This window comes from Galeopterus variegatus, unplaced genomic scaffold, assembly GCF_000696425.1.
Source record: "Galeopterus variegatus unplaced genomic scaffold, G_variegatus-3.0.2 Scaffold2944, whole genome shotgun sequence".
In the NCBI taxonomy this organism is placed as follows: Eukaryota; Metazoa; Chordata; class Mammalia; order Dermoptera; family Cynocephalidae; genus Galeopterus; species Galeopterus variegatus.
In genome coordinates, this window is record NW_007729055.1 from 60,581 (window position 1) to 84,189 (window position 23,609).

The 23,609-nt window shown below is 44.7% G+C and overlaps 1 protein-coding gene across 1 annotated transcript in view; it reads right to left on the reverse strand.

Annotated features, from left to right (window-relative positions):
* Positions 1-23,609, reverse strand: part of ANTXR1 (anthrax toxin receptor 1) — a gene marked incomplete at both ends in the record, with an annotated part of 224,880 nt that overhangs the window by 29,299 nt on the left and 171,972 nt on the right. Inside the window, one exon of the mRNA XM_008583503.1 lies at positions 22,732-22,812. Within this exon, the coding sequence (XP_008581725.1) occupies positions 22,732-22,812 (81 nt within the window). The remainder of the gene's footprint in view (positions 1-22,731; positions 22,813-23,609) is intronic.

Genomic DNA, 23,609 nt, shown 5'->3' on the forward strand with positions numbered 1-23,609 from the left:
TGGCTGATACAGAAATAATTGCACTCAACCAATCTCTCAAAGCTTCACATTCTGTTCTTGCAACAGGCAAGTGGCCTGTTCTCTCTGATACAACCTGGAGGAATTAGGGATGAGGGAGCGTTTCTGTGACCTGGACACTGGCCAGTGGCAGGGATGGGAGGCTCTGAGGCCCTAAGCACTTTTGGTGGGAACTGCTGACTGGTGAGATGCATGTCAGCCCTTGGCAGGAAGCTAGAACAGATTACTAAACAGATGGCTTATAAGTTCCAAAGACAGGAAACAGTGGTCATCCCTGTGAGCAAAAGTTTGCAGAGGGTAAGGTCACTTTCTTATAACAACGGTGATATGCGCCAGCCACGGTGCTAAGCACTTCACGCACAGTATTGTGTTCAATCCCCGCACCTCTCCCAGGAGCGCATTTCACAGGTTCAGAGGGAGTAACTGGCCAAAACCACACGGTGAGCAGTTGCGCTGAGGTTCAAACCTAGCTCCGCGTCAGTGTAAAGTCTCTGTTCTTATACTCATAACTAAACGATCCTGAGTCCTGAATGATGTGGCTGATACAGAAATAATTGCACTCAACCAATCTCTCAAAGCTTCACATTCTGTTCTTGCAACAGGCAAGTGGCCTGTTCTCTCTGATACAACCTGGAGGAATTAGGGATGAGGGAGCGTTTCTGTGACCTGGACACTGGCCAGTGGCAGGGATGGGAGGCTCTGAGGCCCTAAGCACTTTTGGTGGGAACTGCTGACTGGTGAGATGCATGTCAGCCCTTGGCAGGAAGCTAGAACAGATTACTAAACAGATGGCTTATAAGTTCCAAAGACAGGAAACAGTGGTCATCCCTGTGAGCAAAGGTTTGCAGAGAACTTGTTGTGCCAAACCTCATTTTTTTTGCAACTCTTACTATATTCATAGATGGGGGCTGACAGATGTAGTTTATCTGTGTTTCAGCAAATCATTTCACATAGTGCCACAAAGCACACTTAGGGCAAAGATGGAAACATGAGTTGGATGTTTAATTGCAGTTTAGATGCTCAGAGAAGGTTGAAAAACAGCACCCAAAGAGTGCTGATTAAGGTAGCAGTGACAATGGTCATTTGTTCCGAGTACCAGACACAGGGTCAAGGATATAGCAAGCACTTAGGAAATATTTGTTGGCAGTATTAAACTCACAGGGAAGTGTTTAGTGGCCCCATGAAAGGGCTCTTTCTTTGATTAGCAAACATTTACAGAATAAATGAGGAGTTTGGGAAGTGGAGGGGACAAGGTCTGCTCCTTGATCGAGGGAGGAAGAAGTAGGGTTTAGTGCTGACCATTTTCTTTTGACCTCTGGAGCCCAGTCGTGGACATGATGAGGGCTGAGGATGATCTGGGTCTTTCACTGTTTGAACCCACTGTGTTTCATGAGCACTTAGAGATTCTGAGGGGGAGATGAGAAGACTACTGTGGGAAAATTGTGTGTACGTGTGTGTACATATGTGTGTGTGCATGTGTGTATGCATGTGTGCACATGCATGCATATATTTATGTGTATATATTGTGTGTACATATATATGTATGTATATGTGTGCATACGTATGTGTGTGCGCACGTGTGTGTGCATGTGTGCACATGCATGCATATATTTATGTGTATATATTGTGTGTACATATGTATGTATGTATATGTGTGCATACGTATGTGTGTGCGCATGTGCGTATGTGGTTTCCTGGCCCTGTGTGTACATATATATGTATGTATATGTGTGCATACGTATGTGTGTGCGCATGTGCGTATGTGGTTTCCTGGCCCACCACTCATCTAGAACCAGATCATCTCCACGTATCTGTTTTTTATATTGGGCTTCTGGTAAGATTTCATTTAAAAAGGATTTCTCTTTTTGGCTCAAAAGTTTGGAAACCACAGAATCTGATAATATCTAAGATTCCTTCTAACTCTAAAAACGAACTAGTTCTTGAAAACTGTGTGGGAGGATGAAGTGCTAAAGGCAGGCTCTGGAAAACATTGGCCTTGCCGCCCATTTCCCTTTCACTTCCTGGTAGCTCGGTCTCCTTGGCCAGTCTCTGAAAGTGCCCCCACCTCCAGGCCCACCATCTCCTTTCTTGTGAGTGCTACTTCCCAGCACCCTTCAGGCCCCTGACCACTGGTCTTCCTTCATGTTCCCTGTATCAGATTGCCTTCTTATGTGGAGATAGCTGCATTGTTAAAAAAAAGATTCAAACTGACAGAGAATCTCTGATTGGTATGGTTTTAAGTTGTGTGTGCAGGGAAGAATTTAAGGTTGGGAGAAATGCTTTGGGTCAGTGGAGCCTCCATGAGTCCTGCCTAGAGAAATGTGGCCTTTTGCCCAGGTTCGTTAATTCATTCAAAACCTTTTTTTAAGTATCTACTATGCATGAGCACTCTACCAGACACTGGGGGTAAATGTGGAGTAAAAATAATCCCAGTCCACTCTTATAAAGCTTGCAGATTAAGGGGAGAAGGCTACTCTAAAGTCAATTCATTAATTCAGTAATCATTCATTGAGTGCCTGATAAAGTCCATGCTACTATGGGGCTCATATTTAAATGAGTAGATAATTAAAATCTGAGAGAAGTGTGTAATGAATGTTAAAATGGAAGTCTTGACTAAGCTCCAAGATGTAAAAGAGTCTAATGAATTGCCTCATCAACCAGTGCAGATTTCCAAGGAGACGTCTGTAAATTGTCTCCATGATGCTTGGACCCTTCAGCCAGATGAAGGCTGTAAAAGGGGTCAGGGTAGGGAGAAGGATTTGCAAAGCGATTTCTTTGACAGAAGGGGAGCTGGGCTGTGAGTATCCAGGGGGCAGGGGGAAGGGTTCTATGGGCCCTCCAAGTTTAGTGAGGGCTGTCCCCATACTTGGAAAGCTTGGAAATGAGTCCCCCGAAGATGGTGAACCCAGAGTTCTTACGGCTGAGAAAGCAGAGGCTGCCTGTGGCTGCAGGATAGAGGCAGCTGCAATGGGGGTGGTCCGTCTACGTGTTCTATGAGTGTCTCTTGTGGACCAGATGTGGGCTATGAAGAACAGTCCAGAGGGGGGTCGTCCTGGGTCCTGTCCAAGAGGCCATTTGGTAGCACAAAGGGACTTTAGCAGAAAGAAGCTGGAGGTGACTGGTAGACCCAGAGGCTGGGGAAGCATCCATAAGCAAACATTGGGAATAAAGAAACATCTGCCCATGTCAAGGAAACTGCAGGAAAGAGAATCCCAAAGGAAGCTCTAAAGAGCACCCCTTGGAAAAAGAGTCAGCAGCAGGCATGGGTTGGGCCCACATGACACAAAGCCAGCTTATCATGGGCCTGGTTCAAGGAAGATCTGCTTTGTCTCCTACAGTTGCACACCTGCCCCTGCCTAGGAGGGGTTAAGAGACTGGCTAATAGGCTGAGGTGGGGACTGGGGAGAAGACCAAGGTGGAGAAACACAGGAGAGACACAGTATCCCCTCTTCTCATGGGTGTCCAGCCCAGCTAGTGGAGGAGGGGAGATTTAATGCTGAATCGAGTTTGAGGTTTTGATTAATCTCCTGGATTGGACTTCTAACAACTGACTTCAAAGTGTGTTTTTGATGTGGACCTGCCTATAACTAAGAGCGGGCTGAACAGTTATGGGGCCTGTCATGACTGTATCTGGTGCGGGAGAAAATTCTCTCTCTATGAATAAAGTTTACAAGGAGTGAAGGGAAACACAAACCAAAGTTTTACTGTGGTCACGTCACAAGTCTTCTTGTCCCCTATACCAGGTACCAGCGCTCAGAGGACAGAAGCATGGTGATGTGAGAGCTGTACCAAAGGAACTGATCTAGCCTGCAGGGCGGGGAAGGGCTTGGTGCCCCTGAACTCGGGGACTCCAGCATCATTTCTCTTCTTCCTCCTCAGAGGTTCCTGGAATGCTCTCCTGGACTGGCTCTTACAGACACTCCTCCATTCCTTAGTCTCATGCGGCTCCTTCTCTCCTGCAGGGCTGGCTGTGACTCAGTGCAGAGACGAAGCTCTCCCTCTGACCCCATCCTTGCCCTGGCTGAGCCTGCCTGACTGTGGGTTGCTCTGGGGGCTATAGGAGCTGGGCCCACCTCTCACCCACACCCCACACTGCCCTGTGGCTGCTGGCACCTGGGGCACAGCCATCTGCTGGCAACTTGTAAAAGTCAGAGGGAATGTTGACTGGAACCCAGGCCTCCTGGCATCCAGGCCCAGGCTCTTTCCATGAACCACGTTTGGGAGACTGACTTAGGTGTTGCCCTGACACTCTGAAATGGAATTTATGCACAAGCATGAAGGAACTACATCTGGGCATTTAACAGAGTGTTAGAGACGCAAGTCTGGCGAAGCCACCATGCTGTGCCTCCATAGGATGAGCTTTTCCAGGGTGCGGCTCTGGAACAGCTGTTGGCTTGTGCGGACGGTAACTATGTCAACAGAAATGGACTGACACCTTACCAAGAATGAGCTCTTTTGGAAGATGTCTGTTTAACCTTATTGACAACATACATCATTTTGTTTGGCATTTGTTAAATGTACAGAAAGAAAGAAAAAAAAAAAGGCCTGATCCCTTTAGAAAAACAGGTTTGTTAAATGGAGTGGCCGTTTTTGTGTGAATTATGAGCATGAAGCAGATGTGGAATGTTTCCTGTGTCTCCATCTCAGGCGACGGGCCATTTGGCCGAGAATGAGATTGCAGACTGCCCAGGCGTGAGACGCAGAGCTGAAAACAGTCTGTGTCGTGAGTGCACGGGGCTACAAATCTGAGGTTCAAGCCCCAAATCAAGCTGCTGTGTAGGTTACAGGCCCCTCCTGTGTAAAAGGAAGGAAGGCATTGGCTTTATGGTAGGCCTTTTACAGCAACAGCTTTAGGGTTATTTAATTTGTACTTTTTAGATGATTAATTTTTTTTAACATTTAGTATTAACTATATATTGCATTATGTTGTTTACAAAAACCAACAAAGAAATGGATATATGTTTCCTGAACAGTGTACATATGTATTATAATATATATAATTTTAATTTTAATTTGAGTACACAGTGCAAGTTAGGTTAAAGGGTTGCAGTCTGTGTCCACTCTCAGATATTGCACCCACCAGGTAGAGCTGCTGCCCTTTGGCAAAGTGTGGCAGGGGCCAGGTCCACTTCCGGAGAGTCAGCCGGTTGCATAAGAACCTTATGGATCTTCTTTTCCACAAAGTAGTTGAGGCTGCTTTCCCTGGGCTTTGCTTCCCGCCTACCCTCCTGCGAAATTTGCTTTCCTCTTGTCACCTCCCTCATTTCCTCTCCTCTTCCTCTTCCTCCTCTACCTCTTTCTTCGTACTCCTCCTCCTTTACCTTCTTCCTGCTCCTCCTCTTGTTTAATACAGACTTTACTAAGTGCCTACTGTGTGCAAGGTATTAGAGATAGAAAGGGGTAGAAACCAGCTGTCAGATCTAAATGAGTGTGACATAAAGCAATGTTAAGAGGGTTCCAAGGCAGAAGGCATCTCCAAGTCCTGGTGGGGACCAGCCAAGCTTTCTAGAGAAGATAGAGCTTGGGCTGAGTTACAATGAGAGGAGGGGAAGGGGCAGGATAGTTTGGGCCAGGGATGGCACGCGCAGAGGTCTAGAGGCAGGAATATGCAAGGCATGTAGACTGAAACAATGCCTCAGGGGCAGTCTGCTTTGAGCAGGACTCCTGAGAGGCAGGCAGGATCTGACTGACTGGGGGAAATGCTGCTTAGCCCAGCATCTTCCAAAGCACCTTCCATAGAACATTAATTCCAAGGGATGCTCTATGAAAACAGATTAGTAATTTACAAGTTTGAGAAATGCTGTATGATACAGTATATGTCCCTTTAGAAATCCCCAATACACATCAGCTTATTAAAGCATCTTTAAAGTCCTGCAGAGAAAAAACAATTTAACATTGGTAAGTGCAGCATTTTCCAAACTCAAATGACACCTATGAGCAGCTGTAGAATAAGTGTTTCACAAATCATACCTGTGTGGGTAGGCAGTGGGAGCCAGAGAAGGTTTCAGAGGGAGTATAGGTCATTGTTGTGAAGGACTAAAAACTCCCTCATGTCAGAAGGAGGTGGTGTGGAGTGCATGCAGACGTGTCCAACACCTGCTGCCTTGGCTGATCCCCCTCTGTGTTCCTGGGCAGAGACTGGCCATGTTGGTAAGTGAAGAAGGGTGAGTTCTCATTCCTTTGCACTGACAGCACTTATTGCCCTTGGGTATTAATGAAGCTCAGTGCATATGCCAAGAAAAAGTTTTCTCTGGCTGGAGAAGGAGTTGCATATGCATATGCACGCACATGTAAAATTTTGCTGACTGGTGACTGTTTTGATCTCATACCCTCCCTGTTTTTCCTTGTTTAGCCAAAGCTTCAGAGCATTCTCTAAGGAAAAGGTGAAGCCACACCTCTTCTCTGTAGTCTTTTCAGACCAACCCTGACCTCCAGCTTGCCCCTCCACCCCTGATCTCTCTCTGCATCTTACTGTCAGCAGCAAACAAATGATCACCTTAGGACACACCATCTGGTTCTTAAACATAATTCTTGTAGTCTTTTCAGACCAACCCTGACCTCCAGCTTGCCCCTCCACCCCTGATCTCTCTCTGCATCTACTGTCAGCAGCAAACAAATGATCACCTTAGGACACACCATCTGGTTCTTAAACATAATTCTCCCCTCCCCACCTCCTCCTCCAGAGTGCCTACCCCGTGCTGTGCCTCAGGGTGCTTGGCACACTTGCTGATGATTGGTATCCAGGACACTGCACTCTTCCGCTTTTTTGGTTTTCACACGGTAGCAGGGCAAATCAGTGTGCAAACAACCCATCTTCCTGCCAGTCAAAACGAGACTGAAAAAACAGAATCCCTCTGCTTTTATTCCCATTGAAGTGATTTGGGAAGATAGTGAGTCCCCATTATTCATCACAGATGGGTTTCTAAATGTCAGCATGAACAAATATGAGGCTAATAGCTAGGCAAGACTATGAATTAACATGGCAAAACAAAGGGGTGATTAAACAGTGACAGTCAGGTGAAATGAAGGAGAAGGCGTCCATCAGCCAGTCTCACCGGCCTTATCTCCACGGTACTTCCAGAATCCACCCATTTCTTGTCACTTCTGCTAGATCCGCACGGGTCCACCGCCACTGCCGCTCACCCAGGACCGTTGCATCAACCTCTTCACTGATCTGCCGGCTCCCACTCTGGCCTCCCTGCAAAGGATTCTTCCCACCCTGTCAAGGGTAGTCTTTGTAGAACGTTAATTAGATCACGTCTCTCCTCTGCTCAGCCCTCCAGTCCACGAAGTGTTCATGTTACGCTCAGAGTAAAATCCAAATACCTTTCCTTGGTTTACCAGCCCTGCCTGCCATGACCCCTGCCTTTTCCTGCTACACTTGACCTATGCTGGACTCTGAGTTCCTCCAACATGCCAAGCTCTTTCCAGGCTTAGCACTAAGTTGTCCCTTGATCTGGACGTGACTAGTTCCCTTTTGTCATTCACGTCTCGTATTCAGTGTTACCTCTTTGGACAGGGCTGTTCTGACCACACAGGCTGGCTGTCCATTCTCTTTCTACTCACCACCCTATTTTAATTCTGAGTAGAGCACTTAACACATGGGCGCTGTGAATCCTAGCCTGCAAACTCTATGAAAGGACCATGTCCTCCCCGTTCACCAGTGTGTAGCACAACAGATAAATACGTATTGAAAGAATAAATGCTAATTTCTCCACTTATCAGTTGTGGAGCCTAAGCTCTTGAGCCCTCTGTAGAGAGAATTTCCTCATTTGTAAATTGGAAAGAAGAACACCTATATCACAGGGTTATCAGAAGAAACGCATTAGAAAATAATTGCAAGCTATGTGGCTCTTGGTTAACACTAGCTATCATTATTGCTCAAGTCAGTTTCCTTTTTGGTAAAGTGGAGTAATACTTGTTTTCCAAAAAATTTTTAAAGTAGAGCAGAAAATCCAATAAATACACGAATACTTAGAACAGAGTTTTAAATGCAACAAGCCCTTTCTTCTCTGTAATGTTGGTGCAGGGAAGAAACCATAGACAGACCTCCTTAAATGCTTGTTAGCTTTAAAAAAAAAAAAATCCTAACATGCTGATTTGGAGCATGCAAGACTCCTGGCTAATAATGAGAAGTTTGGGGTAGGAATTGGCCCAGAAAGGCAGAGTCACAGCTGACTTAATAGGAAACCAGAAAGAGCAGAGACTCATAATTTCTGAAATTCTTATTGTGTCTACAAAATATAAATGGTTGGAAGACTCAGGGACTGTAAGAAATCATGTCATCCCCCTTCTCACAAATGTCTTGCAGGCTAGTCCTCCAGACCATAACGTGAACCACATGGGCGGCTGTAAGTTTTCTAGTAGCCACATTTGTAAAACATAGAAAGAAACAGGTGAGATTAATTTTAATAATATATCTTATTTAACCCAATATATCCAGAATGTTATCATTTCGACTTGCACTCAATGTAAAAATTAGTAAAGAGATATTGCACATTCTTTGAAAATCCAGGGTGTATTTTGCATTTACGGCTCATGTCATTTCTGACTAGCCTCATCAGTTAGTTAAGTGTTCCATAACTACATGTGGCTAGTGGCTGCCTTACTGGAGAATCAGCTCTAGCCTTCACCTTTGAGGTTCTCATAATCTAAAAACCTCTTTCGCTACTTGTGGGAGTAAAAAGGGGGGTGACAAAGTTTATTTTTCAGAACAGCAATTTTATTAAAACAACAAAAAAGGTGAGTCCCAATATACTCAATAACAAAAATAAGAAATAAGGAGGAATGTACAGACACCTAGAGATTGGCCACCACTGCATGTCCTTCAGATACAGTCCCTGAAGGGAATTCTGTAAGACCTGGTAATCAAAGTTTTCAAAACCACTACACTAAAATATTAAAATAAAAGGAATTAGGTTGATTTTTAAGGGATATAGTTCATTTTTATTTTGAAGATTTATTTTGATTTAAATTTTATTTTTATAACAAGGATTAACTAAGTAATAACAAATAATTTTTAAAAATGTTAGTCCATTTGTTATCCCACTAAGTTACCTAGTTTATTCTACACATGAAGGAAAAAGCCCTGCTTGATTCATCCATTGGCCAGTGAAGAGCCAAAGAGAAAGAATCTTTTAAGGTTTAAATTCCTGTCGTGGAAATATTTTTATCCTCTGATTTCCACAGACTCTTTAAGACATGGAAAATTGTATTTGAAACTATGTCTACCTATCTCTGTCTGTCTGTCTGCCTATCTATCTACCACTACCTTCTGGAAGTGATAGGAAGATTACTCATTTAAAATCAAACCACGTTCCCTCCCTCTAACCTTGGTGTTTCTAGGATCATTTATGAGAAGTCGTGTTTTTCTTCATCGAGGAACAATTTGTGCCATGGTTTATTTACAAAGCTAAAAAATTTAAATAATCAAATTGTTGCCATTAAAAAAAAATCAAACTTGGAAATGAATTAGAATCAAACATGTTATCATCAAAATGGGCCCGAGAGAGCAAAAGAATTATTATGGAGTAAAGTTATCCAAAAACTATGTGTTCTCCTTTGACACATAAATAATCAGCATAATCTTGGACGTTTTTTGGACATGGATTGGGTGAGTTTTATAAAGGACAGGAGTCAAAGCCTGGTTGTGGATGTCACCCAGGTCACAACATTCATTCCAGCATTGGTGACTACAGAAATCTGATAGTGCAGCAACATTGCCGGATTAAACTGGAATTTTCACATAGGAGGTTACATCTTTTGGAAGCTGCCATGTTGTGTATGAGTGGCCTGGTGTGAGATACAAACATGTGAGTTGCTGGCTTGACGCTAATTACTCGTGAGGTCCAGTTTTTGCCAGGAGATTCTGTTTTGAATCATTAGCAAACATTTGCAGCTTCAGGTCCACCAGCAGAGGATCCAGTGCAGAACAAGCCAGTGTAGCTGATGGGGTACAGTGGGGACCATGAGCTGTGGGGAGTTCTCAGGGCTTATTCCTGGTTCTGGGGGTGTGCTTACTGTTCACAAGCACAGGAGGTGGCCTCAGTTCTGTAGTTGGCTTGGCTGTCTCTGGAGGAGTGCATGGCGTCCCTCGGGCCTACAGATGTGGTGGGCATTGAGGCAATGGAGTCATGAACTCTGGTACGCTTGCTCCCACTACTCACCCCCCTTCCCATTCCTCTCTTATACCACGCCTAAGAAACCCAACCTTTCTTGAGCTGTACTACTTTCCTTGCCAGAAAAAGAAAAAAGGGGAAGACTTATGGTCTTGCATAGCGACAGGTTCGGGCCTACAGATGTGGTGGGCATTGAGGCAATGGAGTCATGAACTCTGGTACGCTTGCTCCCACTACTCACCCTCCTTCCCATTCCTCTCTTATACCACGCCTAAGAAACCCAACCTTTCTTGAGCTGAACTACTTTCCTTGCCAGAAAAAGAAAAAAGGGGAAGACTTATGGTCTTGCATAGCGACAGGCATGATTCCATGGTGGACTTTCCATTGGGCTCACTCTTACTAGTTCTACTGCGAAGGGGAATGGTTGTCTGTTAAGATGTACAATTTTGCAGACTCTGTCATTTAGTTTCCCATTACAATTCACCTTTAGTAAGTAGGAGAGTATATGGAAAAGCTTACATGAGATCTACTCCCACTTAAAGTTTGTATTCAAGTCAGAGCCACAGAGTTCTTGAAAAATAGGTATGTAAGTAATTGAGGCCGACGCCTGGGTGTCAGCTGCTAGGGCCACACCATTCAGTGGGACAACCCAGTCCAGATGTTGGGGGGAAACACAGAAATGAACAGGTGCTGAAAGTTAGAGGAATGAAATGAGCACCCCCAGAGCTAAATCTGTCATTACTGCAGATTCTGAACGTGACTTTGCTCTCGATGGCAGTAACCAAAAAGAAAAAATGAAAAAACACGAAATATTAAACAAATGTCATAAGAATGAATTTTTAAAGTGAGACTAGGCTGGCCAGTTAGCTCAGTTGGTTAGAGTGTGGTGTCGGTAACACCAGTCAAGGGTTCAGATCCCTGTACTGACCAGCTGCCAAAACAAACAAACAAACAAACAAAAAGCAAAGCGAGACTAGTAAAGCCCTAGAGAAATTTTAAAATTAACTTTCTATTTTCAAACAAACTTTTAAAAAAATCAAAGCTATTAATAAATGGCAATGACAAAAAGTATGAATAGCAGTTGTAATGAAAGTTTAGTGTTTTCAAACCCTGAATCAGCCTATTTTATCTGGAGATGCCCCTAGAAGACCTTGTGAACTCTCTCTATTTAAAGACAGAGGATTTACTGAGATGTGTCTTTGCCCACAGCTAAAACGCAGTTGCCTACGAAGGGAGCATTATAAAAGTTTACAAATTGAGCTACGTCCTCAGTGCTGTGAGGGAAAGTAAAGATACAAGCTATGATTTCTTCCCTCAAATTGTTTACAGTTTATTCAGGAAGTGAAAAGACAGTATGTAATGGTTAAAATTAAAAGGCTGCTAAAGTTTGTGGCACTGGCTGTACGCACAGGAGGGGCCAGCTGGTGAGCTGTGATGGGGGCGGGTCTTGGAGGACGTGGGACTGGAGCTGACAAGGGCACGGGAGGCGGAGCCAGCAGGTGGGGCGTGGCTGCTCTCCCGCCCTCTCTGCCATGTGGTCTGTGTCTCCCTCTCAGGTCCTCTCCCACCTGGGCCCTCACCAATGCTGTTCCTTCCAACCTGAAGGCCTTTCCCTCACTTCCCGGAGAGAGTTCATCCTTCAGGTCTCAGCCAAACAGTCTCTTCTTTTTGGAAGTCTTCCCTGATCCCCCAGCCTGGGTTAAATCTCCCAGCTCTCTGCTCCCTTAGAATTCCCAACTCCCCTTCATACCGTGACATCACATAGAGCTGTGATGTAGTGGTCTTTTTTGACTACTCTAAAGTACACTGCACAACAGCAGGGACCTTGCCTTGTTCGTGCTAAATCCCCACTGCCAGCCTGGTGCCTGCTGGAGAGGAGGAGTTCAAGACCTACTTACTGAGTGAATGGGCGTACTGCATCCTCGACGCAGCGTTGGTGGTCAAGGGGGAGGACAGAAGGACACGAGGTAACGTGGGAGCATGTACTGCGTCTTCGACGCAGCGTTGGTGGTCAAGGGGGAGGACAGAAGGACACGAGGTAACGTGGGAGCACAGCATACGGTAAGGGGCAGGGGCCCGTGTGGGAGGGCACCAGCGGTTATGTCATCTTGGGCAGGGTGTGAAAACGTACTGCATCCTCGACGCAGCGTTGGTGGTCAAGGGGGAGGACAGAAGGACACGAGGTAACGTGGGAGCACAGCATACGGTGAGGGGCAGGGGCCCGTGTGGGAGGGCACCAGCGGTTATGTCATCTTGGGCAGGGTGTGAAAATGGCAAGGCAATGGGAGGTGGAGAAAGGAGGACAAGAAAGGAGGGGGTTGGGTGGCAAGGACTGGCTCTGCCTCCCCAATTTGGGGCTGCTCCTACCTGTTTCTCACAAGATCAATCCCGATCCGGACACCTACCCTCCTCTCCTGGCCTGGGGTGAGGACTCAAGAAAGCCAGGCAGTGTAGGGCTGGTGGGTTCTGGTCTGGCCACTTCCACTAAAACTGTTTGTGACCTTGAACAGAGTAGGGAGGGACCTTATCTGAGCCTCTTCTTTCTTATACACAAAAAGAGGATAAAGTAAGGTAGTGACAGGGAACAAATGAGGTAATGTACCTGGGAGTGACTGGGGGTCTCTCCACCACCTTTCCAGACCTCAATTTCCTTATCTCTAAAATGAAGGGACTGGGGGCTGGCTAGTTAGCTCAGTTGGTTAGAGTGTGGTGCTGACAACAGCAAGGTCCAGGGTTCAATCCCTGTACCAGCCAGCTGCCCAAAAGAAAAGAAAAGAAAAAGAAAAAAAAAAAAAAGAGACAGTACAGTGAAGGGACTGGGATTATGAGGAATCCATCCTTGAGACTGAGGGTCAGGTTGAGGTGGGGTGGTCATGGACATGCCCAGAGAAGATGGATTGTGTGGATATTCTACAGCAGGCAGGCTCTTCCCCACACTGTGGATTCCGGAACCTCATCTCTTAGGTCAGATTTTGCCATCTATGATTCAACTCAACACTTTCAGGCCAGAACAGAACTTCCCACCAGCCTGGGTTATAATGTTTCTCAGTTGAGGCCTATCACAGTTTGTAGAATGTCCCTAGAGATGGTCTTTTCCAGTGCCATCAGCTGGAGGAACAGGCCTACGGAAGCCAAGTGGCCAGACATAAACATCATGTTTGGACAAAATAGCAAACTTCCTAAAATGTTATGCACTAGGGTGAAATTCTGACACTAGAGCCAAGCCCTACCTCCCTCAATCCTGACTCTCTTTGGAAGGAAAAAAAAATGAGGTCAGAGAATTTGAACGGGGCTGCTTTATTACCCAGCCCTGTCTTATTTCTCTCCTGTTGCTATTTGCAACTTGATACCAGGACTCGACCTTCTGTTGTTGCAGCTGTTTGGGAGACGAAGCAATCTGAAGTTAAAAGTCCTAGGAGAAGCTACGAAGATGATGATGGTGATTGTGAGTGTGCATGCTTGTGGAAAAAGAGGGGTCAGATAGTGGGGATTGAAAGAGAGGGAGGCAGAGGGAGAGAGAGCTCTTAACCACACCAGCTGCGTTCACACTTCTACTCGGAGATTTGTCCTACTACGCGGGAAGGAAGTTGGTGCAAAAAAAAAATCTCGAGATGGCATATTTTGTAGCATCAACTTTGGGTTTGACTTCTCTGAAAAAAAAATAATTTCGCAGGTTTTGGGTGCAGTTTGTTTTTGGCTGTGGACAGAGGGTGTTTTGAACTTTTTCTTTTTAAGTTCAGGAAAGTAAGCCAAGAATTCTAAGTACTCGTCATCTCCCCTTCCCATGAGACAGAAGGAAAGAGTTCCAGGGGTGAGAACGGAATCAATACCACTGAGAATTCAAACATCCAGAAAAGGTGCTGGCCAAAGTAAATCACGCCCTCTAGGAACATTTCTTATAATTTGCTTTCCCCCCCTACTTTTTCTTAAATGATACACGCCTTAACAAAAGTTTATAAAAGATCAGGTGTCAGAGGACATGGACTTTCTCTCCAGATCTGTTGGAGCCTCACAGCCTGATGTCAGAGCTTCAGAAATTCTGAAGATCTCCATTTACTCAACGTAAAAAACCAATATAAACTTGAGAATTTGCAGCAAAAACGACCTTCACATAAGAACTGCACTTTGTAGATTTCTCGATTCTTTTAGTCACTTCTGATTCAAACATAAAATAATTCTGAGGAAGAGTTTTACATACATGTTGAGGTGTAACTAAAATTCTCTGAAATCAGTTGCAGTCTTCAGGGGGACGGAAGGGAAGAAAACGAAGTCTCATCTGTTTGAGTTATTTACACCTATCGTTTTATCGGCCCCTGACCACACCATGCTTCCTGCATGAAGTGGAGACACCACTCTGGAACTTGGGAAAGTTGCCAGGAGCAGTGCGATTCCCAAAGCGTGGCTGGCTTCCTCTGTGTTGTCTCCTCAGGAGCACTGTCCCCAGCTGCTCTTCTCAGCTTCCCGCCTCAATTTCTCTTTCCCTGGCTGGTCTTTTTGGTCTCCTTTTTGCTCCCTTTTTCTTTCTCCACCCTGACTTAAAGGATGCAACCCTTGGGTTCGGGGCTTAACCTGTTTCTCTTCTCTCTGCATCCTCTCCCTGGTTTACCATCCGCCATGCTAATGACTCCCAAATCTTTGCCTCCATGTCAGAACTCTCACTGGAGCAAAACTGCCTCCCACACAGGTCAGGACTAGGGTGAGGCACTCGAGGCGTCTGGGTTGCAACATGTAAGGAGGCACTTACTCCTAGGTCCCCACTGGGGCTGACCCTGAGCAAGCACCTCCTTAGAGTTTGTCCCTAGAGGTTCACATGCCTCACCCTAGTCCCAGCCTGCTCCTGGCCATCTCTGCTTGGATGCCCCCAGGCACCTCCAACTCGATAAGTGAAGGAGTGAAGTCCTCATCTGCCCTCACAAGGCTCTCGTCTTCCTGTGCCCTCACCCTGGTGAATGGCAGCACAGCCGGCTCAGTCACTTAGATGAACCCGGGAGGTCCTCCTCGACTCCTTCCTCTCTCCTCCTCCACACCTAGGCAGTTGCTAAGTCAGTGATTCTCTTTCCTCGACATCTCTCGAGTCCGGACTCTTTCTTCCTCACCATCATTTCTCACTGCCGCTGTGTCTACACAGCAGCCAGCGTGACCTTTCTGAAACACAAATCTGATCACGCCCCTGTGCTCTCGAGTCCGGACTCTTTCTTCCTCACCATCATTTCTCACTGCTGCTGTGTCTACACAGCAGCCAGCGTGACCTTTCTGAAACACAAATCTGATCACGCCCCTGTGTATACACTTGCAGGAAATCTCCACTGTCCTCTGGGGGGTTCCCAGGACCAGCACCCCACGTGCCTTCCTCCCTGGGTCCCTCCTCCGCACCCTTCTCCTGACTCTCCCGGAAGGAGCCACAGTCTCACCTGCAGATTTTTGCTCAAGCTTCCCTTTCACTACACTATCCTCCCCACATCCTTCCTTCCAGTCTCATCTCAAATGTCACTCCAGGAAGCCAATTTCGATTCCAGCGCTGGTGAGATGCCTGTCCTGGGTGTACCCCACACCTCAGGTACTAGCTCCATCATGCAGCCTTTTACACTGGGTGGTGCTTGGGGATTGCCTGTTTGTCCCTGATCTTCAAGGGCAGGGACAGGGCTCATTCATCACTGAACACCCAGCACTAACACGGTGCTCAGCTCAGAGAAGGTGCTCACCGAGTAATCTGCTAAATGTGTGCAGGTTAGAAATCTCGCTAGTGTGGACTTTCAAGACTGAAAGTCCTGACTTCAGGCCTCAGACCTGCCCCTGACCAGCTATGTGTCCTGGGAAAAGTTAATAACCTTTCCTGAGCCACAGTTTCTGCTCTGTAAAATGGAGATCATAGTTACCCCCAAAGTTATCGTGAGTGGGTTTGTGCTTCTGTAATCGTTTGCAGTGAATACAACACTCAGCCCTCTCTTCTCTTCCACATCATACGCGCTGAACTCCAGGAAGCCAGAATGAAGACCTAACTGGCATCCCTAGTGCCCAGCCCAAAGACAGATTCTTAGTGGGAGCACAAGAGATGTGTTTTTGAGGGAAGGCAGCCATGGAAGGCCTTAGAAATAGGCAGTGAAGGGGGAAAAAAGAAGGGAAGAGGGAAGAAGCAAGAGGGAAACAAGAGTGGGAAGGAGGGAGAAACCGGAGTGCAGACGTGTTCTCTGAAGTCCGCTTCTGCTGCTGGAGGCCCATCTGCTTTCGAAGGAGGGGCCGTGGATGCCCTCCCCTGGGAGATAACCTTCGCAGACCATTCTCGCCTCTGTGACAGTAGGAAGACATAGTGCCCATGTGACCCGCTTCACTCCCTTATTGGAAACAGCTGCACAGACGGCAGCCCTGGGGCTAGAGCTCCAGGATTTCACAACCTCCAGGGCTTCAGATGAGTTTCAAACGTTGTTTATGTGCATTTACGTATGTTCCCTGGGTCTCTTCTGATTGCAAGGAGACCCAGCCTTGCAAAACAAGCAAAGAGTATGACTTAGTATTTTGTTCTTGTAGATAGTAATGGAATGTACCAGCCTCCTGATGCCAGATCTGAGAGAAACCAAGTAGCTGAAAACAAAGAAGACATCCAACCCCAGTGGGCTCCTCCAGGAGCACATGAATGGGGTGGAGTTGGAGTTGGGATAGAAACTACTGGGGAGGGCTTAGGCTGGTCGATAGATTGACTGAATTCCATCCAGAAAAGACATATGAGACAAGAGTTACATTTTCCTTTTTCTATCCTCTTTACCCAAGTGGTAACAATAATATAACAGCCAGAATCTAGATTAAGCATCTTCCTGCTAGGAAAAGGACTGATGAAAGCACATGAAGACTGTGATCACCCATTTCCCTTATGCCTATGAAACTCTTAGGGTTTCTGAAGAAATGTGGAGAATTGCCTTTAAATTGTTTTAAGAAAAAAAAGAGAAGATGCTGAACTGGGTGAAAAATAGGGAATTGAACCAGCTCACTAGTTCTCAACCTTAGCTGCTTATTAGAATCACCTGGGGAGCTTTTAAAATCTCAATGCTCAGACCATGTCCCAGAACAATTTAATAGGATCTTTGGGGTGGGACCACTAATGCATCGAAGTATTCAGGTGATTATAAAGTGCAACCAGGTTGAAAATCACTGGAGTCCATGAACTCTGATCTCTGAATTCCTTTACCTTTCTGTGTTTGAGATTAGTCATCTGGGGCAGAACTGTCTGCAGCTGGGAAGGGTTTCCCTCCAACTGATTGGGGCTTACTATTTAGATTTAAGCTAGACAACTAGTTATCCCCAATTGTGTTAATAGGTGTTCTATGGAGAAATACAGAAAAGTAGTGGCTTGGTGGCCAGATAACTATAGAAATGTTGACTTAGAATACCAAGTCAGGGCTAGAGGGATCTTGAACGTCATCCAGTTCAATTTATCTCACTGGTTTTCAAAGTATGGTTCCCCAGACCAGCAGCATCAACATCACGTGGGAGTCTATTAGAAATGCCTACTCCCAGGCCCTACCAGAGATCTACTAAGTCGGAAACTCTGAGGGTGTGGTCCAGCAAGCTGTGTTTTAACAAACCTAGGCGATTCTGATGCTCAAGTCTGAGGACCACTGATTTACTGCAGGAATCCTCTAACACACCCTGGCCTAGAGGTTTAACTTGTTTTATCCCTGTTTGGTAACATTAGTTACCTGGGGCATTATTAGTCTCTGGGGCAGCCCAATCTACTGCTGAGACTTGCATCCTTGAATTCCTTAATGTGAAATCTGCTTTAGGGTAGGTTCTACCTGTGGTGCTGGTTCTTTCCACTGGAATGACCCAGAGTAAATCCAAGTCACATTCCACACTTCAAAGATTTTAATATAATGTTCTAGGACTTCTTGTTTAACATAACATATGGCCAATAGTTCCCAAAGGAGCCTTTCCAAAATTTACATTAAAATACCTAGGAAGATACAGAAAAGGTGACAACTCACATTACCACCCAAAACTGAGACTAAGGGAGTAGAAGTGTAGGAGAAAATTTTTGTGAAAACTTATATTTTCTTGGAGGGAAGACTGTTCTAAGTTTGGCATTAAAGGCAGAAATTATAAAGATGTATAGATTTGACTAATAAAATTATAGATAACTTCAATATATTTTTTAAAGGTTAGGAGATGACAAACTAGGAAAAACTTTGGTTATATAAATAATGTTAGACATTGTTTCATCATTAAGCACCATATACTTAATGTATAGCACAGGGTCTGACACATAGTAGGCCCTGAAAACATTTGATTATTGTATGAATAAAGATGGATTAAGAAAATGACCATATAAAAACGAACATTAAAATATCCATTAGAAAAAAGGGTCAAGGTCATGTTTATGCATTTGACAAAGATAAAACAAAAATTTGAAAAATTGTTCCACCTCACTAGTAAAAAAAATGCAAATTAAATTTGCACCTATCAAATAGGTAAGTTTAACAATGTTGGTGAACATCTGGGGAGATAGGCTTTTTATAGATGCTGATGTGACGGTTAATTTGTACAATCTTTCAAGAGGGCAATTGGGCAATATGTAAAATGATGCATGCTGTTCAATCCAGTACAAAGCTGGGCACATTATCCTAAGGAAACATTCATGAATGTGCACAATGATTTGGCAATGAGGATACTGACTGCAGCTTCATTTATAATAGTAAACACTTGGAATAAATATCCAAAAAGGGAAGATACACAGTGGAATATGATACTGCCATTAAAATGATATTATGCAAAGATTTGTAGTGCTATGGAAAGATTACTCCCCCTTGAGTATGGTCAAGCGATAAACAGGTTACAAAATGGGATACCTAACACAATGACCAAGAAATGGCCAAGCAACAAAGCTCTCATGGTCCCTTTAAGTCTTTCTTCTCAGGTGGAACATTCTAAATTCCTTGAATCATTTGTCCTTGAAAGTTGAGCAAATTTTCTGAACCCAAAGAGTGGCCCAGGCATGTAGGAAGTCTAGGGGACCATCCTGGAGAATATTTATGGGACATAGGTTCTAATCTCCATACTTTCTTGATTGGTCTCTGTTGAATGTGCTCTGCTCTGGCAATGCCCCCTTTAAAGCATGGGTCTAGCCAGCAATTTTTCGTGTTTACATGGATACCATGAAGACAATAAACAATACTACCGAGTTAACAGAAGTTCAGGGCTTGGTGAGCAATGCCACGTGATCGGAGCCTGTTTGGAGTAGATGAGGGAATCTGGGGTGAGTAGCAGATGAAATGGAAAGTAGCACTTTTTAAATCAAGCTAAGGATTTTGGGCTTTCCCCTACTTTTTGCTAGTCTGAAGCTGAGGAATGGCATGCTGAGATCCGTGTTTTCGAAAGAGCACTGCTATCTATTAGAAGCAGGGGTATGGTTTAAGCAAAGGATACCATATGCTTAGCGAACTTTAAAAATTTTAGGATCAGATGTGTTGCTGGTTGGCTATTTAAGTGGTTTCTTTTGGCACTTTGTCTTTTATGTTGGTCCAGGGATTTCCTGGTGGGCTCCAAGGAACAATGGGACTATGAGTCCACCCCAGGCAGAAAGAGGAGGACAGGTGATAGCAGAGGGTCTCCTGCTGTCATACCACTCATGTGTTCCCTGATCTGGGGCTTGGACAGCTCTGAGTGTGGGCACTAATCCAGGGGCAGGGCAGTAGCTCTGGGCTCTGGGCTCCCCCAGCCCCTGCTCTGTGGTGGGGGCTGGAGGCACTCAGTCCTTTCAGCAGCCTCAGAGGCTCTGTTGGTGGGCTGTGTCTGCATCTGTAGGACTGGGGTGGATTAACTGGGGGGTAGGACAGAAGAGACAGGAACCGAGAAGGAAGAATTGCCAGGTTTCTGTGAGGCCAACATGTGTTTGAAGCAATTCAGAATGTAACTTAGAATGTAATTAGGTGATTTTTGTTTTTGTTTTGTTTTAGAGGAAAAATTCAGAACCTGTGACTCTTGTTCATGGGTATAAGCCTGGATGTAGTCATTTTAAGTTTATGGAAAATGTGGTCAGCCCCATAAATCAGTGCTAAAGAATTCTTACAGAGTCATCACCATGCAAGCAACTTAGGTCTGTAGTGAGTCTCCTAAGGTTATGCAAAACAAGACAGAATAAGCCTGTAGACAAATCTACAATACAGTCCTCCCCTCCCCTGGAATTCTTTCCTGAATAGCCACAAGGCAGCTCTGAATTCTGGCTCCTACTCCAACTGTGACCTTTATTACACAGATTTGCATGTACATCAAGATGTCTGTGGTCGTTGCCATGACTACAAGAGCACAATTCTCTGCATCTATTTCTCTCAAGTATTTTTACAGTTTTAGCAGGACTTCTATAAAGAAAGCCCATTTAAAAGTAAACTGGACAATCATAATTTGTGACAATGCTGAGAATATGTTCAAGTATATCCTAATTCTTTGACTTCCTGTACCTCATATCTATTATTTTGCGTGACTGGAGAATGAAAGTTCAGGTGGTACTGTGTTTTACAAAAGCATATGGAGCATCTTCAAATGTGAACACAAACTTTCATTCAGAATTGGTAAATAAGAGGTTTAATTTATGCATGATTCATCAACGGGAATTCCATCAGTTTTGCTCCATTGTTCTTGGATTTATACAATCAGTCTTTTGCCTCCAAACAGAGTTGGTTCTTACATCTTATAAATGATAGTATTTCCTTCTACCCTTTCTCTTTCCTATACCCTCCCACTTTTTAGGTTGACCCAGTTTTTGGATTTATTTCTGCCAAACTTGTCAGTGGAGAATGGAATGTTAACATATTTTACTGGAGATGTTTTTCAGTTGCTCTGAAAAAAAATGGGATTGTTCACTGTACCAGCATGTTCTGTCACAAGAAGTGGTACTGCCAAACTCTAGTTTAGTCTCTTATTATGTTTTTTTCTTAATCTGTTAGATGAGTCTCATGAATGCTAAAAAAAACTTCATTTTTCACAGAAACCAGATGTATAATTTCTAAGACCAAACACCTCTCCAAGTACGAACTTTCTGACTATGCTCATTTCTGTTAACTGTAGAGTTTTTACTTTAGAATATGCTCTATCAACTTTTTTCTTGTTGACTTAAGTTCTTGTTGACTCAGAGACATAAGTTCAAATTCCATATGCCGTGAGGTCAAGTAAGTCCACCCAGCAATTATATAACCTGGTTTCATATCATACTCGCCTACTGTCTCTGCCACAACTTGAGCAGGAACAGCTAACTGGGCAGTAGCTTACATAAGCTATGAAACTTTAGACCAAATCCCCTCAGTCACAAACCACCCATCATTACCAGTTGCAAAGGGAGAGGGGTGGTGGGGACTGTCCACCAGGCTATGCTGTAGTGTTTACCATCATACTATGTTGGAGAGTGGGCAGGGTAAAGATGTGGTATATCCAATACACACCAAATGCAATATGGCTTGAATATTTGCATCAGCAATCCATAGAGAGTAGTAAAGCATTAAGGAAGTAATCAAAACAACATTTGACATTGACTGAGAGTTATGTGTTCAACATTGGGCCGAATGCTTTGCAAACATTACCTTTTCCAATCAGCTATGCTAAGAAGCAGTTATTGTCATCTATCTTAATAGATGAAGTTCAGAGAGGTTAGGTGATTTGCCTGGAGTTTACCAGCCAGGAAGGAAGAGAGGTTCAAAGCCATCTGCTTGATTTGAAAGGAGTTCTAAATTAGACACCTTCATTTTGGCCTGATTACCAAGGAAGTGGATGCAAGATGCAGGTTGTTGGTAGCTGAGGAAGAATTTGGTCCCAAGCTTTGCCCTGCAAAACTTGCAGAAGAGAGACTAGCTCTGACAAGAAGAAACAGCGATGGCATGACTCCAGCAGAACTGAGGTTGTCTCCAGCGTTGTTACTGTCTGAACCAGAACAAGTTACTCAACTTCTCTTGTCCTTTGTTCCCTCATTTACAAAATAAAGGCATGGGCTAGATGGTTTCTAAGGTCTCTGCTGGCTCCACCTTTGATAACTCCCCTTGGTTGGAAACACTCCAAGCTTGGCCCTGACAGTCCCTGACAAAATCCTCACTCAGAGCATAAGATCCTCCTATGGTCCTGGACCAGCTGGGCCCCACACCTGCTGGAAGATGGTAGGAGTCTTCTGTGGTCCTTATTCCCGTACCCCAACCTTGTGGCACTGGCACCCTGGTCCTGACCAGCGTGGCCGAGCACCCGTAGGCCCCCTCCAGCAACTTCCCAAAGTATGAGCCAGCCCCCCTTTGTCACCCACTGTATCTATACATTAAAAAACTCAAGTTCTCAAAAGTTAAACCCAACATATTTCTGTCAAAATCACTTTCAGAAAATCAAATAAATCAAACTCAAGTTCTTGTATCAACCAGAATTCTGAAAATTAGTATCTGATTTGTCACAACATGAAATAAATAGCTGAATTTGTGTAAGTGGAATTACTTTAGGTCTGTTCTAGAATCCAGAGTTTTTCTAGTTATACAAAGACCAAGGGAGAGGATAGAGAGAGAAAGAGAGTGTGTGTGTGTGTGTGTGTGTGTGTGTGTGTGTGTGTGTGTGTGTGTGATCGATCATTAACGCATCCTACCGTGTCTCCTGGCTGTGGACGCATCACTGACACACGATCATATCCTTTCCTTAGCAGGACCCACAAAGCATCGAGTTTTCCCTGAAATAAAACAAATGCAGCAAGATTACATATGAAACCAGACGAGTGGCCAGCCACTGAAGACATGTAGAACTTTCCAAGCTTCCTCAGTCATGTGAACAACACAGCACCGGCAATATGGTTGTGACGGGATTAGTGACTCCCCAGTCCTAAATTCAAAATTTGGGCTTCATGAAAGTTGGAGAAGAGACACACAACAGAGGACCAGGTGCTCATGAAAGAGACAACCTGAGAACTGAGTGCAGCCCCAAATTTGCAAACACAAAGCCAATCAGCCTCTTGGCTTTTGTCCTTATCACATTTCTGGGGATGTCCTCACACCACAAATAAATTCTTTCAACTTTCACTGAAGTTTTTCTTCCAGCTTGGTGTCCAGAATTCATAAATGAAGACAATGATGACAAATTCAGGAAAATTACTAAAAAGTGTTGACAGGGCAAGACCAATTAAGGGCCCCTGGGATGGATGCAGATCTCTGGCCCTCTGCTAGGTTCACTCGGCAGCTAAAACTTACTCAGGAGCCCCAGGCTTGAAAGACAAATTGCCCAATATCATAGATTACCAAAAATCACAACCCCTTCGGGGTCATTTAATTCTCCCAGCAGTTCCAAAGAGTTGTGGGGAGGAAACGAAGGGTCAAAGAGATCAAATAACTTGCCCAAAGGCACACAGCTTGTGAACTGGAGAGCTGTGATCGGAACCCATGTCTGTCTAATTCCAAAGCTCACGTACTTTCTATTACACCAACTACAGTGTCTTCTTCATGTAGAGCTCCTGGCTGGAGTGCTTTACTTTAG